The sequence below is a fragment of the Furipterus horrens genome, unplaced genomic scaffold (genome assembly GCF_987537825.1).
Source record: "Furipterus horrens unplaced genomic scaffold, mFurHor1.1.pri manual_scaffold_11, whole genome shotgun sequence".
NCBI classification, from domain to species: domain Eukaryota; kingdom Metazoa; phylum Chordata; class Mammalia; order Chiroptera; family Furipteridae; genus Furipterus; species Furipterus horrens.
Genome location: NW_028327181.1, coordinates 44,870,595 through 44,887,658, shown reverse-complemented (window position 1 = coordinate 44,887,658; position 17,064 = coordinate 44,870,595). Strand labels below are relative to the sequence as shown.

The following is a 17,064-nucleotide window of genomic DNA, read 5'->3' as shown; positions in this document are numbered from 1 at the left end:
CCACCCTGCCTCCAGGAGGGGAAGCTGGAGGCTGAGTTAGCCACCAATGGCCAATGACTTCATCCGTCATGCCTGCATAACGAAGCCCCCATGTACCCCTGAGCTGTGAACAGGGTTTGGAGAGCTCCCAGGTCCGAGTACACATGCATGTGTCAGGAAGGGGACACACCCAGCTCCTTGGGGACAGATGCTCCTCTGCTCAGGGACCTTCGGCACCTCGCTCTACACACCTCTTTATCTAGCTGTTCATCTGTGTCCTTCAGTGTATCTTGTATAAAAGCCACTAAAAGTAAAGTGTTTCCCTGAGTTCTGTGCACCTGAAGAGGGGGTTGTGGGAACCCCCGATTTATGGGCAGTTGGTCAGAAGTACGGGAGGCGCAGGACTTGCAACTGGTGCCTGACGTGGGGCAGGCCTGCGGGACTGAGCCCTTCATCGGGGAGTCTGGGCTAAGTCGGGTAGGCAGGGTCAGAATTGAATTGAATTGCCAGACACTGGTTGGTGTCCACAGAGACGGAGAATTGTTTGGTGTAGCACCCCCTCCCACCGCCCCGCCGCCACCACTGGTAGTCAGAGCGCTGTCTGAAACACGGCCTAGGTGCTCTCTCTTGGGATGGACGCAGCTTACAGGGTGTCATATGGTTGGCCTCTTGGCTGGCAGGTCCCTGGCGCTCCTGTCCTGGGTGAGGGGGACCAGAAGAGCTGAATCTGTGAGTGTGGTCGTGTGGAGTCGGATGGGGAGGACACAGAATGTGAGTGGGCCTCAGTGTGGAATTTCTCCCTCGAGTTCCCCACGGCCACTCTCTCCCTGGTCGCCCCCATCAGCTCCTCCCGACCCAACACCTTTGTCCAGGACTTTTGATTAGAAGGGGGTGGGGGTGTTACCTCTGAATGATTTATTTCCTTCTGAGACCCGGGCAGAGGAGAGGGGACACATACTATTTTTTTCTACTGCTTTATCTTCAGGAGACAGGTTTAATAAATCTGGGTCCTTCTGACAGGTACTAGGTGAACTTTTGATTTACAACACCCATGTAGCAATGGCTTGGGAGGTAAATGCCCCTTGAGAGGTTCATTGGTGGTTGGGAGGGGACAGTCTGAGCCTTCCTGAGTTTACTGCAAGCAGTGACTGCCTCGGCCTGCGTGTGAGCGGATTAATTTTAAACCTCCTGTGACTGAGTAATAAGCACAGTTGGTTTGGCAGGCCAGCATGTTCCAGGGGCAGCCGCTCACCCATGAACACTTCTGGACGGGCTAAGTGTCCTGGCTGAGCTCCAAAGGCTGTCCCCGCGGTGCCCGCCTGGCTGTGCATGCTGATTCAATCAGTAAGCAAGTATCAGGGCAGGAAGGGCCCAGTGGTACCTGATGGAACCAGAGCCATCACTGCCACCAACAGGGAGGACCTGGGGACCGGTCTGGAGCTGCATCCTAGCCTTTGCCCCTTCAGTGGCTGCAAGATGACAGGCAGCGCAGCCTCCCAGCCTCCGGCCCTGCCTGCGGTGCGCTACCACTCACCCGAGGAGCTTGCTGAGCGCAAAATGAGTACGCACAGCAGCGAAGCCCGGTCAGCGCTCAGCCGCAGGCAGGCGCCTGCTAGGCCTCAGGTCCCTCCATGCTCCTAAGAAGACCACGGGGACCCGGAAAGGTGGTCAAGACGAGGGGCTTGAACCTGTCTCACTGGTCTAGAAAGAGAAAATAGGCGACAGGTCTCTGTTGCCCAGTGTGGGTACATTCTGGGGCCAGGACTGTTGTAGCTGGAAGGAAATCATGTAATGTGAGAGTCACCACCCCAGGTCCCTCCCAGCCCCCTCACAGCCTGGTCAGGACGTAGTACTCAGACGGGAGGCACATGTCCCCAGCCCTCCAAACTTCTCAGAGGAATTAAATCGAGTTCGAGCCACGACTGGGTAACGGAATCCTTTCCTGGGGCTATTCTGGTTGCCTTTGGATCCACTAAACTTTCTTCATGTTTCCCAAACCTCCTCTGAATTTAAGGAGGCTCTCCTCCCCCTCCCTCCCTTTCAACTCTCCCCATAGGGTTGGGGGGAGAGGAGGAAACGGAGCTGCACCGTGAAGCGGTCTCCCCGCACTCACCGCACTGTGGGCTGGAGATACCATGGTCCGCTCGGTTTAATGATCAATTTATCCCTGCCAGGAAGTCATCTGTGACCCGGTGTGATTCCCGCTCCATCTGGCTCCAAGAAGGCACCGCGGCAGGATGGCGCTGGACAACTCCACTGGCGGCCCGCACGCCCCTCAGTCGCAGCTGAGCTTGGCTGACATCATTGTCATCACGGTGTACTTCGCCTTGAACGTGGCCGTGGGCATATGGGTGAGAGGACTGTGCGGCTGTGGGAACTGGGTGGCGGTCCCTGCAGCCTCCGCATTGTCTGCCTCGGCGGCCCTCCGGGTCCTGTTCCCAGTCCTGTGGTAGATTTGTCAGAGACCTGGACCAATGTCCTCTCTGTCTTTGGACAATGGATTCTCAGCCCACAAAGTGAGGGAGAGGACGGCCCGTCTAAGGGACAGTGTTAGGGAAAGCTCAGTGGGTCGCACAGGCTGGGGGCCTGGCCACAGCACATGTTCTTCCTGGCGTCCGTCTCGTCCATGTTGGGTGGGCCCCTGGGGTGAATGTCTACCTGAGCAACAGAATCACATGGGTGCCAGCCGTGCCGTAGACCCGCTGGGTCAGAATCCAGAGCGGGGGAGGTACCCTTGGCCCCTGGGTATCTTGATTGTTAATGAACCCCCCAGAGCAGCTGTACTTGGCACCTAGCCCAATCCAGAGGCCAGTTCCTCTCACCTTGATAAGAAAGAGACATGATCAGAGCCACCACAGAATCCAGTGGGGCAGAGGCCCCGTGACGCAGGTACCATGCAAACTGCCCAACCTCCCACAGCCTCGGCCAAGGCCAGCCTCGCTGGCAGGGAGGCAGAGTTCCCATGGAGTCCCAGGCCCCCATGAACAGGGCGGGTCTCCGATTTGTTTGTGATGCTGATCTCTGAGCCTTCCTGACCCAGGGGTGCACACAACAGGCCTGCCGGCTTTGGGTCTGCAGCAGATGAGCTTCCAAGGGCCCCACGCCAGTGTCCTCGGGTTTCTGGGAAGAAAGAGTACCCCTTCTTCTCTTCTGGGGCTCCTGGCCTAGCTCTGCGGGTTGGGGAGGAGAGAGTGATAGTGTCTTCCACTCTGGCATCCAAGGAAGTTGCTTGGCGTTCTGGGCCTCAGGGTCTTGATCTGTAAGATGGACACACCACCTGCCTCGTCCTTAGTCCCAGTCCCTGAGGTGGAGGCAGATCTACCTAAGGGGCCCACATGGGGCTGGACCCTGCTCTGCTGCTTCCATAGCGGCAGTGGTGGTGGCAGTGGAGGTGGTGGCGGTGGTGGTGTTGGTGGTGGTGGTGGCGGTGGTGGTGGTGGTGGTGGTGGCGGTGGTGGTGGTGGTGGCGGTGGTGGTGGTGGTGGTGGTGGTGGTGGTGGTGGTGGTGGCAGTGGTGGTGGTGGAGGTGGCAGTGGTGGTGGCGACAGTGGAGGTGGGAGTGGGGGTGGGGATGAGGCACAGTGGTGGTGGTGGTTGTGGTAGAGGGAGTGGCGAAGGCGGTGGTGGAGGGGGTGGTGGTGGTGGTAATTAGTGGCGATAGTTGTGGTAACAGTAATAGCAACGAGAGCAGCAGCAATAATTGAAGTTGTTTCTTTTGTGAATAAATGATAAATCACAGTCCTGGCCAGGTAACCCAGTTGGTTAAAGTGCCGTCCCGATGTGCCAACTTTGTGGGTTTAATCCCCAGTCAGTGTACATACAAAAATCAACCACATGGAAGCATAAATAAGTGGAACAACAAATAGATCTCTTTCTCACTCTCTCTCTCTCCCCCCCTTCTCCTCTCTCTAAAAATCAATAGATATATTTTTTTAATTAAAAAAAAGACTATAAGTGGTAAATCACAATGGTGCCCATCTGAAAAGCTGGGTCCTGGTCCTGGCTATCTATGTCCTTGAAGCCTGTTACTTAATCTCTCTTGCCTCACTTTCCTCAAACATACAATGTAGGTCTCCCTGCAGCGCAGCCCCTGGGCTGTTCCAAACAGCACACGGGGCCAGTAAATGTGAGTATCCAGTGCCAACCACAGCGGGCAATGTTCCCAGAGAGCCAGGAATTCAGAGGAGTGGCATACGCACAGAATGGGCACAGAGGCTTTCTGGATGAGGCAAGGCATGAGCCTGGTCAAGAGGTCAGCAAGGTGCGATGAAGGAAGAGGAGAAGAGAGAAGAGAGCACTTCCCAGCCAGCACGGACGGGTCACTTAGTTGGAACTCCATGCCTAGGAAAGGTGCTTTGGCCAGGCCCTCTGCTGCCCAGTGACCTGGGCCCCTGAGCCCTTGCTGCCCGAGACCCACCTTTTCCACTTCAGCCTGGCTGTCGCCCAGGCAGCATGGGGTTGCAGGTGTGCCAACCTGTCCCTCTCAGAGTCCATGGCAGCCCAGCTGGGAGCATCTGACAGAGAGCTGTGAGCAGGTGCATAAAAGGGCAGGGCTAGATGAGAGGGGTGCAGGGGCCAGATCCCCCCGGGGCCAGAGGAAGACAGAGAAGGCTGGGCAGCTGCAGTTCTGTGAAGGTGCTCTGATGGTTAGCGTGGGAGAGCCTGTGGAGGCCCTCAAGGAGGACAGAACCCTGTGCTAGACCTTGGCATCCACGAGGGTATCTGTTAACAAGGGGAAGAAAACCTATTTCAAGTGAGCTAAAACACTGAAGGCAGTGCGGCCATACCGGAAAGTCTAGCAGGAGCTGGGCTTCAGGTACAGTGTGATCCAGGGTTGCACTTCACTGTGGTTCTCTCAGCCTCCACCCGTGTGTGGCTTTGTCCCGAGCCCAGTTTCCCTCAAGGAGGCGAAATATCCAGCCTAGTGGTTGAGCCTGGGCTTAAATTCTGACTCCACCACTTACCAGCCGGGTGTCCTTTCACCTCTGAAAGCCTTATTGGTAACATGGGGATGATCATGGTACTTACTTCATGGGGCTGTTGTGAGGACTAAAAACTACCACTGAGGGGTTCTCAGTGGATACTAACTAGGTGTACATGGTGCCGGCAGCCCCCGCCTCCCCATCCAAGTCAGTAACTGCCCCTGACCCAGGTGTGACAGCTAAGGATTGTGATGGGTTTGGGGCCCCAGAGGCTGCAGACTGGGTTGGCCCTACTCCAGCCAATTGCTGTGAAAGAAGGCCCCTTTAGGAAGGGAAAGGGAAATAAGGAGGCAGTTGGCAGCGCCCACTATGTCTCTGAAAGATGACAAGTTGGGCAAAACCTGGGTTAAGGCCAGAGCTGCTGGAGCTACGCGGTGCATGGCCAGACGCGGCCGTCCTGCTGAGACGGTGAGAGTCTCAGACCACGGCACCCAGCAGCACTGGGCCACCGGGACAGAGAGAAAGTACTGGGCACTGGGGCTGGAGAAGAGCCTGAAGGAGCCGCGTCAAAAGCTTTGAATAGTAGGTCCGCACAACTTGGCTTAATCATCTTAAATGCAAGATGTGGACAGAGTTAGGAAGAAAGAAGCCAAATGGTGATTGCTATTTTGTGATCTCGCCTTATTTTAGTTATGATATGTATACTGGGAAAAACGAATGCAAAATATCTATCTAAATACACCTCCTGTGTCTCTCTTTCCAGATTTCTTCTGTTTTCAACTCTACATCTTTTCAATTTCTCTCCTCCAGGTGTGCTAAATGGAGGCTTGGAAAAGCCGCCTAATCACTGACCCTTATCGAGCACTTACCAGGTCCCAGCACTATTGTCAGAGTGCTACATGTGTTAGCTCATTAACCTCACAAAAACCCTATGAGGGAAGAACTGTTATTAGGCCCACAATTCAGAAGAGGAAACTAAGGCACATAGGTTACTTGCCCAAGGTCACACAGCCAGGAGGAGCCAGGATTTGCTCCCAAACACTCTTGACTTTGGATTTTTTAAATTCCATACACATGGAGCCCTGGCTGCTGTGGCTCAGTGGATTGAGTGCTGGCCTGTGAACCAAAGGATCACCAGTTCGACTCCCAGTTAAGGCACATGCCTGGGTTGTGGGCCAGGTCCTCAGTTGGGGGCATATGAGAGGCAACCACACATTGATGCTTCTCTCCCTCTCTTTCTCCTTCCCTTCCCTTCTCTCTAAAAATAAATGAATAAAATAAGATAAAATTCAGTACACATGGAGCACAAAAACTATACTCCCTCCAAACAAAAGGCATGCAGGAACATTCAGGTGATAATTTGTTGAAATGTATCAGAAATATAAATATTAGAAGTAAGAAATCAAGGCTAGCCCTGGCTGGTGTGGCTTAGTGCGTTGGGTGTCATCCCACAAACTGAAAGGTTGCCTGTTCGATCCCTGGTCAGGGCACATGCCTGGGTTGCAGGTTCAGTCCCCGTCAGGGCACATACAGAAGACAGCCAATCGATGTTTCCCTCTTCTTCCCCCTCCCTTCCCCTCTCTCTAAAATCAAAAATAATTTTTAAAAATTTTTTAAAATATCAAGGCCAAGGGGCTCTCAGATTCTTCGGCTCAGAGAAAGCCCCGCTTAGCTGCTCGCTGACGAATGATCTCAGGGAGGTCAAACTTAGACTTGACCTTCAGGGCCACAGTAACTGGCCTGAGGCTGTTTAAACATGGAGGGTAAGAAGCATGGAGGAGCCCGGCTCAGCCAGACTCGCAACACCCTAATCAATGGCAGTCATTGGTGCTCATTGTCCCCGCACCCTGCTGTGTCTGTGTCAACCCCCCCCCCCCCCCGCCCCCTGGCCAGAGCTCCCAGGGCGGACCGTCCAGGGGGTGGGCAGTGGCCTGGAGGAGGCTGGAAGTAGTGACCACTATGGAGAAACTGACTGCTGAGCCCAGGGGCAGGGGTGCTGAGCTGCAGATGGGGAGCTGGCTGCTTGTGATCTTTTTTTTTTAATGGGTAATAGTCACATAACATAAAACTCACCATTTTAACCATTTTAAAGTACAATTTAGTGGCATTTCGTACATTCACAATGTTGTACAACCATTACCTCCACGTAGTTCCAAAACGTTTCATCACCCCAAAAGGGACCCCCACACCTATCAGCAGTCACTCCCTGTTACCCCTCCCCCAGCTCCTGGCTGCCACTCATCTGCTTTTTGTCTTTATGAACTTGCCTATTCTGGACATTTGTATACCCAGAAGCACACCACATGTGGCCTTCTGTGCCTGACTCTTTTCAGCTAACAGAAGGTTCTCGTGGCCACTCCTTTATACGGTCGGATAATACTTGATTGTATGGAGAGACCACGTGTTGCTACCCATTCATCAGTGACACACCAGTGGGTGGCTTCTATCTTTCAGCTACTGTGGGTTCTGCTGCTGTGGCCACTCGCGTGTACGAGTTTTCTCTCAACCCATCTCCCTTCTCTTAAGCACAGAGAGTGGGCTCGCTGGGCTCTGGGGTGCTTGTGTGTGTGACTCTTTGAGGACCAGCCAGACTGTTTTCCACAGCAGAGAACCATTGACATGCCCTCCAGCAATGCACAGCGTTCCAATGTCTGCTCTGTCCTTGCAGTCCTCCTGTCGAGCCAGCAGGAACACAGTGAGCGGCTATTTCCTGGCTGGCCGGGACATGGCGTGGTGGCCGGTGAGTGCACTCTGACTCTTTCTGTCCCTCCTTTCTGTGCGGCCACGCCTGACCTCCAGGCCAGCCAGCATCTGCCTTCCCGAGGTCCCAGCCCAGGCCTGCGCAAGCAGGTGGTGGTGGGGCAGGCTGAGGCTGTCAGGGCGTCCCTGAGCTAGGGGTGCAGGAGTGGGGTGCTGGAATTTGTGTGAAGGGTGGAGGCTTTGGAGTCCAAGTGGCCCACGGCTGATCCCTTTCCTCTCCCCTCTAGATCGGAGCATCTCTCTTCGCCAGCAGCGAGGGCTCAGGCCTCTTCGTTGGGCTGGCAGGCTCGGGTGCGGCTGGAGGCCTGGCTGTGGCGGGCTTTGAGTGGAACGTGAGCTCCCAGAGGATGGGCACAGGCTGTGGGAGGGTACAACCATCTTGAAGGCTCTGGATGGGGGCTCCACTGGAGTTCACCCCTTGGTGGCCAGAGGGATACCTCCCTGCCACTTGGGTCAGCCAGTGTCTGCATGTGTTCTTTGCAGCAGTGTTCCTGGGGAAGTCGGGCCAAAATGCTGGACAGACCAGCAGGAAGGGAGCTGCTGGCCTTGGCCCAGGCCGTCTGTTTACAAGGAGGGGAAGGGGCTGCCCTGGGTTCTCATGGCAAGTCAGGCCTCCTGACCACTGGTCCCAGCTTCACTCTGGGCAGGGCTTGTGGGAGCTGTGACCACTGTCCTTACCCTGCCTCTGTCCCCCTCAGGCCACATATGTGCTCCTGGCCCTGGCGTGGGTATTTGTGCCAATCTACATCTCCTCAGAGGTGAGTCTGCTCCTGGGGCTTCAGGGCAGCCTCACATGGGTCTGGGTCCTGGTCCGGTTTGGTGGTGGTGATGAGCAGGACCCCCCGGCTTCACTCACAAGGTGGTGAACTCTAAGAGCTGTATTTGTTATTAGTCCAATTAACATGCCTACCAACCCACAAAGGCAGGTCCCCTGGGATGTCAGCCCAGGTACATACCTGTCTGCTGGTTTCCGCTGCACTTGCATGCCGCATCTTGGGGATGATGCTCCATCTACCTGGGCACACAGGCTACATACCTGAGCAGCACATTTGGACAGCACACCTGAATGGCACATCTGGGTGGCACACCTGGGCTGCCCACCTGGGTGCACACCTGGGCAACACTATCCTTGACTTTGCCCACTCCTTTAGCCCAGGCTGAGCAGTCACTAAGTCTAGGGGATTCCATTTCTTGGGTCTCTCTCAGTCTGTTCCCTGCTCTGCACCTCACAGCCACCTTCTCCACCCAGCCTCCACGTAGCTCATCTGGCTTTGTCATAACAGCTTCCAAACATGTCTCTCTGTCCCTAGCTACGTCCCCTCAAATCCATTCCTCACACCAGCCTTGAAGAGCCAACATAAGCCTGCCACTTCCCTGCCTAAAACCCTGAAGGGCTGGTCAGAGCCTTAGTTTGGAATCCAGTGCTCCTTGCGGCTCCCGGCCCCGCAGGCCCTGAATGCTGGGCATGGTCTCAGGAAAGTGCTTACCCTCCCCACCCGCCTGCCTCCCCAGATCGTCACCATGCCTGAATACATTCAGAAGCGCTATGGAGGCCAGCGGATCTGCACATACCTATCTGTCCTGTCCTTGCTGCTGTCTGTCTTCACCAAGATATCGGTGAGCTGCCCCACCCCCTGCTTCTAGCCAGCATAGACTGGAAACGTCCCGCTCTGGGGGCCCCTCAAACAGACCTTACATCCTCTCATCCACTTCTGCCTTAACATCTGGGGAAATGGAGGCCCTAAGAGGGACAATGACTTGCCTAAGGTCACACAGTAAGTTTGTGACAGCTGGTCCAGGACTCCCAGTAGGCTCAGCAGCCGGCATAGTTGGGGGAAGCCCGTAGGTTCTGTGACTCCCAATTCACCCCAGGTTCTAGATCAGGGCGCCAGAGGGGTGTTGGGTACCAGGGTTGGTGATGGGTGTCCCTGGTCAGCACGGAGGCGAGCCAGGACTTCCCGCTAGGGGGCGCTGAGAACCCGCGGGTCGGGCTGAGGTTCCATGGCTGCAGGGATCCTGTCCCCGCGTCGCCCCTGGGGCCTGGCAGCGCTACACTCACTGGTCCACAGCAGCGCCCTCCGGGCATCGGGTGCCTCCGCCGCGGGTGCTGCCACGGCGGCGGTGCTGCCAGGCCTCTTTCCCTGGGGGCTGGCCCTGGCCCCGCAGAAGGTTAAGAGAGAACACAGCAGGGTGTCCGTCAGGACCTGCTGATGGCTGGTGTTGTCGGAGCCTCGGCCTTCACAGAGCGGGAAACCGAGGCTCAGGGAGGGCACTTCGGTTCTCACTCCCCTAGGGCCAGCCAGCCTCCTTCTGCTCCACCTGCCCACAGGGCTCAGGAGGCAGGGCCCGGGGCCTGCTGTGGCTGGGCGAACCGGGACAAGCCTGAGCCCGGCTGCCACGGCCGCGGAGGACTGGCTTCGCGCTCCTGGCTGCTCCGGAGGGCGAGCAAGGCGGTCCACGGGGGAGACAGGACGTGCTCGGTGGGGCCGGCTCTCCCATCGCTGGTGGAGTCGTCCCGGGCCCTCTTCAGGTGGGTTCGGGACTAGGGACCCCAGGATTGCCATCAGCTCTGTGGACGCTAGTGGAGGCCTCGCTGGCCAGCCAGGAGCTCTGGCAGGGCTTCCTGGACATGCGGCCCCAGTCCGACTGCGGTCTGACCTGGCGTCTGACCTGGGCATAGGAGCAGTGGGTCTGCAGACCCCTGGAGTCTTGTGGGGCCTGGCCTATGCTGTGCACCCACGGGACAGCTCCGGGGCCCAGGGTATCTGGTTGTTCCTGTGAGCAGGTTTCCAGGAGAGCTGACAAGCAGGCATTGCTCTGCCTTCCACACTAGAGGCTCTCAGCGTCCTGAGGGGTTTTCTGCCTCAGGGTTTCTCTTCAGAGACCAGAGGGACCTGGCTCTGCATTGCTCGGAGGCTTAGTGTAAAATTTTCCACTAGTGCTCTCTCCACCCCGTACCACCATCCGCCCTGGCACCAGGGGCTGGCACTGCAGTAGGAGGCAGATGTGTACACAGGAAGGACAAGCGTGGGCCTCAGAAGAGGTGGCCAAGCCTGCTGGGGTGGCATTTGAGTGGGGCTTTAGTGGAGAAAGGGATAATGATGGGGGAGAGAGGGACACATGCCAAGGAGAAAGATGGGGCCCGTGGGACGCGTCAGGTCAGAAGGCCTAGACTCCACATGTCTCTAAGTCAGGCGCTTCCAGGGCCCAGACAGAAAACTGAGGAGCAGTGGGGAGGGAGGTGACAGTGGGGGGGGGGGTGCGGAGGTGCTCCCGCAGTCACACAGAGCAGACCCACAAGCCCATTTGGCTCAGGGGCTGCCAGCGCCCCATCCCTGGCCTAGAGGGTGGCAGCGAGGGGTGAGGTGTGCGGCTCTGATGTACTAGGGGCTTCAAGCAAGGTAGTGACAGTCCGGTTTGTGTTAGTGCCTCTGGTGCCTGCCAGAGGACAGACTGGAGGGGACAGAGGCAAGCAGAGGGGAGGCCTCGCTGGGATCTGGAGGAGCTGAGCTGTGGGCCTAGGGGGTTCTTTTGTCTCCAGTTTCAACCTGTTGATATTGTGCAGTAGGCCTTATTGCTCACACTCAGAGCAACATAAAAGAGGGGGCTTGGGTGGGACTCCAAGGATGGAGGAGGGCTATGTGGGAGGAGGGTTAAGTACAGCTGACCATTGAGGCCTAGAGAGAGGTGTCACTCACTGACGGTCACGCCGAGTCAGACAGAGGTCACAGTTAGAACCCAGGCCTCTGCCTCTTGGGCTAGGGCCTGGCCACTGCCCTGCTCTGCTAAAGCAGCCCGGAGGCAATACTTTAAACTCCTTTGTGATGAGGGTGACTCAGTTTGCCCACCTATAAAATAGGAAGCAGCCCACTGACATCAAGGCTGGGGTTGCCGAGATGAAGCAAACAGGGAGCACGGAATGCCGGGCTTGGTTTGGGAGGGATGGGGCCACCCTGGCCGATGGCCCTGGGCTGAAGCCGTTTGAAGTACGTGTGCCCAGCCAGCCTCCAGATGCCCTGACCTCACTGGGCTGAGCCGCCAGAATGCCCATGTGTCTGCACTTCCAGGACCCACCCCAGCTGCAGCCTGTCTGGACAGAGACCACAGGGCCTGCCAGTTGCCAGCCCTCAGGGGCGGATCCTGGTCTGCAGAGAGAACATGCGATATCAGGGCCAGAGATCACACTGGCTCACAGACAGGGTTGGGGGGAACCAAGGTCCAGCCCCATCATTGAGTAGCTCTGGGCAAATCCAATCTCCCTGTTGCACATAACACACTAGCCACGACAGTCTTGCAATCCCTTGAACATGCCAGGCATGACCCTGTCTCAGGACTTTTGTACATGCTATGGCCTCTGCCTAGAACCTTCTTTCCCTGGATAGCCATGTGGCTCACTCCCTCACCTCCCTCAGGGCTTTCAAATCTCATCTTCTTGATGAGGCCTACTCCTGATGAGACAGGTCCAGACCCCCTTACCTGCGCCCTCTTTTTCATACACGTGCTACCTTTCAGTATGATGAGTAGTTTACTTAGAATGTCTATTGTCCGTCTCCCCCATTTATTTCTCTTTGTTCATTGAGGACTTCATGGGACTAAATGAGATAATATATGCCAGGGGTCAGCTAAGTTTTTTTGTAAAGAGCCAGAAGTGTTTGTGGCTTTGCAGGCCACATGCAAACTACAGTTGGCCCTTCAACAACATGGGTTTGAACTGCCCAGGTCCACTTACATGTGGATTTTTTTTTCCAGTAAATATACTGTCAGCCCTCCGTACCCCTGGGTTTTGCATCCATGATTGTATGGGGGTGGGGGTGGGCAACCGTATTCATTGTTCTTACCCCATTTTATATAAGGGATTGGAATATCAGTGGATTTGGTTGTCTGTGAACAGTCAAAAGTTATACTTAGATTTTCAATTGTGTGGGTGTCAGAGCTCCAACCCCAGGGTCAACTGCTTTCAACTTTGCCGCTGGAGCGCGGAAGATGGTACCAACGGGCTCTAGAGTGCCCACCCCTGACACATATAACAGTGCCTGCTTACTGAGCCCCTGCGGCGTGCCAGGCCTGGCTGAGCCTGGGTGGTGAACACGTTTCTTGCTCTTAGGGAACTTATGTTCCATAGAGAGATAAGTAAGCAGGCTGATATCATCACAATAAGTAGTGAAAGTGTGATCAAGGAAGCAAACACTGGGCTGAAATCGAGAATGAGAGCAGGCGTGGGGTCCAGACTCACTTTGGAGAGTGGTCTAGGGTGCATGCGCGGGGCTTGCAGCAGCTGAAGGAAGCTGGTGTGGCTGAAGCTGTGGAGCCGGGGGCAGGAAGGGATGGGGTGCAGCCAGGGGTGCAGGGCCTGCAGTGGAAATACAGAACAAGCCAAGTGCAGGAGGGGCCGGTGAGGGGTTTCCAAAGGGATGGGGCCAAGGTGGGGACAGCGGAGGTGGGGAGGACTGTTTTGCAGCAGTGGTTGGTGGGGTCAGGTGAAATGGAGTGTGGCCAAAGAGAGGGGTTTCCAGAGCCCTGAAGGGACGACTTTGGCCTCCCTGGAGATGGATGAGGTTTGGCAGCAGGGGGCCCCGAGGGCAATTTAGGGGAAAATCATACAGTAAACTTGTGAGCAACCCGTGTGGGGAGGTGGCCAGTGCAGGGGAAGGTGCAGGTTCAGGCAAGAGGTGGCAAATGCTCAGGGGAACTTGGGGCTCAGCAGACCCGCCCGCTGCCCCCAGGTTGGCGGACTTGGTGGACATCTCCCTTCGCACTCCCTCAGCCAAGCTCCCTCTCGTGTCCTCCGCTCAAGCTTTTTTCAAGCTCCATGGGATGGTGCCAAAATGGGATCTGCTCTCTCTAGGGACGGGGGAACTCACTGTCCCCAGGGTCAGCCCACAGGGAAGGCTGTGGCCTGTGGCCCTGTGTCATGACTGCCGGCAGGGCTTTGGGCAAGTTGCTTCACTCAGCAGTGGAGCTCCCTCTGGGAAGGGGACTCATGACACCCACCTTGTTGGACGCCCTGGCACTAGATGAGATACTTAGAATAAAGCTCTCAGCGAGCGTGTGGCACACGGGTGGGCTTACCAAGCGCCCCAGGGGGACTTCCTGGGGCCAGGGTCTCCCGTAGGCATCAGTGTCTGGTATGGGGTGAGGGGCTGCTGTGGGAAGAAGGCACAGTGTGCGCACAGCTTGGGCCACAGGCTTGGGGCAGAAGTAACAGGAGGTGGTAAAGGCAGCTGGGGAGGCATGAATTGGGCTGGACCACAGGAGCAAACACATGACCTGTAAGCAGCAGGGAGCCACGGCAGGGTTCCGAGTGAGGGCGGACCAGGGGCTCCTGCTCAGCAAGGCCCTGGCTGGCCTTGTGCCCTGAGAGTGGGCCTCTGAGACTCAGGCTCCCTGACGCTCTCCTTTTGATTTTCTTCCCAGACTTTTGCCATCACGGGCAAGTCCCCCTGGCTTCAACTTTGTCTCTGTGTTCACAGGGAGTTAGAGTAGACACTACAGTTGCTCCTGGGCCACCAGGCAGGGAATCGCAGAGGAGATGGCTCCCTTAGAGGTGCCTCCTCCCATCCCCCCAGCCCTCCTGATGGGGGAGGGGAGGGCGTCTGCAGAGGCCAGCGGGGTAGGAGGGAGCTGAGTGCTCCGGGTGCTCGTGCCTGCGTCTTTCCACACCCGCTGCCCTGTTTTACAGATAAGAGCCCCTGAGGCTCAGGAGGTGAAATGACCTGCCCGAAACCACTAGCTGGGACATAGCCGACCAGGAACACATTCCCAGGTCCCTGCAGCTGGGGTCCGCGGAGGGTCTTCAGTGGTGGCCAAAGGATGACCAGGTGGCAGAAGGGCTGCTGCTTTCTAGAGCCCCTGGGCACCCCTGTCCTTGGTCCCCTCACCTGGCAGCTCCACTTCTGTTTGCCCAGGCCTGTCCATGGTGGAGTCCATTCCCCTCCCTGTGCCTCAGTTTCTCCTCTGGTCTCATGGCCACTGGTGGCAGATGTTCCCCAACACACAGACACACAGCCTGAGTCAGGGGCCTGGCAGCACCTTGTCCGTCTCCACACTGGCTAGTCTCCTTTCAAAAGAAGGGGAATGAGGAGCCTGGAGGGAGAGGTACAGGAACACGGACTTTGGGTGAGAGCCAGTTCCCACCTGGGCTGTGTCCCTGAGGCCTGGGAGAGCAGGAGGTCCCCAAGCCTGGCTCTCAGCAGTGCTGGCAGCTCCAAGTTGGACCAGGCGCTGGGGTAGCTCGAGGGGTTGGCACCCCCTGGCCTTGCAGACTGGCCCACAGCCTCGCCCAGCCTTTGCAGGAAGCTCTGGGCCTCAGAGGCTATTTCCGCTTGTCCCTCCTACTTAGCCAGCCAGAACGGCAAGCTTGGCAATGTGGCGGGTGGAGCCCTGTGTCCAGCCTCCAGGTCTCACAGGGCAAGGCCCGCCCTCCAGCTCTCAGGGCCCCCGCTGCAGAGCATGGCAGGGAAGGGGGGCCAGTGTGGTCTGGGAGGCTAGGTCTAACACTCACCCTGGGGCTAGGATTCTTGCCCCAGATGGGTCCTGGGAGCAGGTGCTAATCCTGCCCCTGGGGACCAGCCTCAACCTAACGCATGGTCCTGATGCCAGTTCCAATCCCACTGGGGGGCAGTAAGCAAGACTGCCCATTGCCCCAGCCCACACCGGCACACGTCTGGTCCCTTCTTGGAGGTCCCGATCTACCTGGGAGCAGAGAACAGGAGCTATCTAGACAGACTCGGGCTACAGACCAAGGCGTGTGCACCTGTTTTCTGAGGCCTGCTAGTCTGTGTGGACCTCCCTCGGGAAGCCTTCCTGGACTCCTCCTCATCAAGGACCCCCGGAACCAAGGAGCCAAGGCTCTGCATATCACGTCCCCGGCAGGGGCCGGATTCAATAGCCGCGCTGCTTGCTGATGGGCACCGGCTACTTAGGAAGGACCTCAGTAGCAACAGTAATGCCCCTGCGTACAGCTTGTCCACAGCCAGGACCTTCTCCCTCCCTCGCCCAGCCCCCCTCATCCATGGGGCACTGAGGCCCCTCGGTGAGAAAGCAGCTAAGTGGGGGCTCACTCGTGCTCCAGGTCCTGTGGTCACCTCATGCCTCAACACAGGGTGCCTTTTCCCTGCAGATCGACCTGTATGCAGGGGCTCTCTTTGTGCACATCTGCCTGGGCTGGAACTTCTACCTGTCCACGGTCCTCATGCTGGTCATCACAGCCCTCTACACCATAGCAGGTATGGATGGCACCCGGCGGAGGGGCGGGGCTCCCGTCCATGGGGCTGGGCATCCTCGAGGCTAGCAGGAGCCAGGGAGCATGTGCGGGGGGCAAGTGCTCCCTCCTCCCCCAGCCTAGGACGAGACAGGTTGAGTCAGATGGAGATTTAGTCTGGCTCTGCTGGCCCAGCTTCTGGGTCCCACAGCTCCCCCACCTGCGAAAGGGCAGGGGACATGGATGTGAACAACTGTCCTTCGCCGAGCTCTGGCATTGCTTCCCTGTCTGTCCCCCTTGAGACTAGGGCCCCTCCAGCTTCCTGTTTTCTTCCACAGGAGGCCTGGCTGCTGTGATCTACACAGACGCCCTGCAAACACTCATCATGGTGGTGGGGGCCATCATCTTGACTGTTAAAGGTGAGGGCGCTGGGCTGTGGCAGGGCTGACCCGGCAGCAAGCCTCTGGGGTTTGGGTGTCAGCGCTGGGGGAGGGCTCGGCTCACGAGGCTGAGCCACGCAGCACCAGCCCCCTGCCGGCCCTCCCCTCCCTGAGGGACGAGGCTGTCTGTTCTGCTCCAGCCCAGGCGGCCTGGCTGCATTTCTGTCACCAGCTCCCGCAGGACTCAGGGCTGGCACAGAGCTGACTCAGGAACACAGGGTCAGCTGCACCTGCCCTGCCGCAGGGCCTGAGGGTGAGGTTGGACCCTGGCAGATGTGCAGACACCCAATTAGGAGACCACAGAACTGCCTGGGTGTCGGCTCCAATTGTTTAGAATCATGTACGAGATCCCGACCAGCGCTACTGCAGCCTCCTGGGCGGAGCCAGGGGTGTGGACAGACTTATGACCCTGGCTGGGCACAGGGAGGGAGCTGTCCCACAGGCCCCAGAGCGTGCCTCCGCCCTGAGGGCATGCGTGCAGAGCCAGGGTGCCCACGGAGGGCGAGCACAGCCTTTCAGTCTCTTGCAGACTCAGACACTAGGGTCCTGTGGCCCAGCAATGTCTGCCCCTTGTGTCGTGTTTGTACCTTTGCTCTGGGCACTGACCCCGGCCTGTCCTGGACTCCTGGCAGCGAGGACGCTGGGGACCCAGAGTCCAGGCAGCAGGCTTCCTGATGGGGAAGGGCAGGTGGGCAGGGCCTGGGCTGACTGGAGTTTTCCTATGTCCAGGCTTCCGTGTGTCTGCCTCCTCTCAGACCTGGGG

At 57.4% G+C, this 17,064-nt stretch overlaps 1 protein-coding gene across 1 annotated transcript in view; it reads left to right on the top strand.

The window, feature by feature from the left end:
• The first annotated feature begins 2,174 nt into the window (after positions 1-2,174).
• The window catches only part of SLC5A10 (solute carrier family 5 member 10), a 62,695-nt gene continuing 47,805 nt past the window's right edge, over positions 2,175-17,064 (top strand). Inside the window, exons 1-7 of the mRNA XM_090257783.1 lie at positions 2,175-2,330; positions 7,570-7,641; positions 7,889-7,993; positions 8,360-8,419; positions 9,174-9,278; positions 15,781-15,886; positions 16,200-16,280. Coding sequence (XP_090113909.1) covers positions 2,217-2,330; positions 7,570-7,641; positions 7,889-7,993; positions 8,360-8,419; positions 9,174-9,278; positions 15,781-15,886; positions 16,200-16,280 — 643 coding nt within the window. The 5' untranslated portion in view covers positions 2,175-2,216. The remainder of the gene's footprint in view (positions 2,331-7,569; positions 7,642-7,888; positions 7,994-8,359; positions 8,420-9,173; positions 9,279-15,780; positions 15,887-16,199; positions 16,281-17,064) is intronic.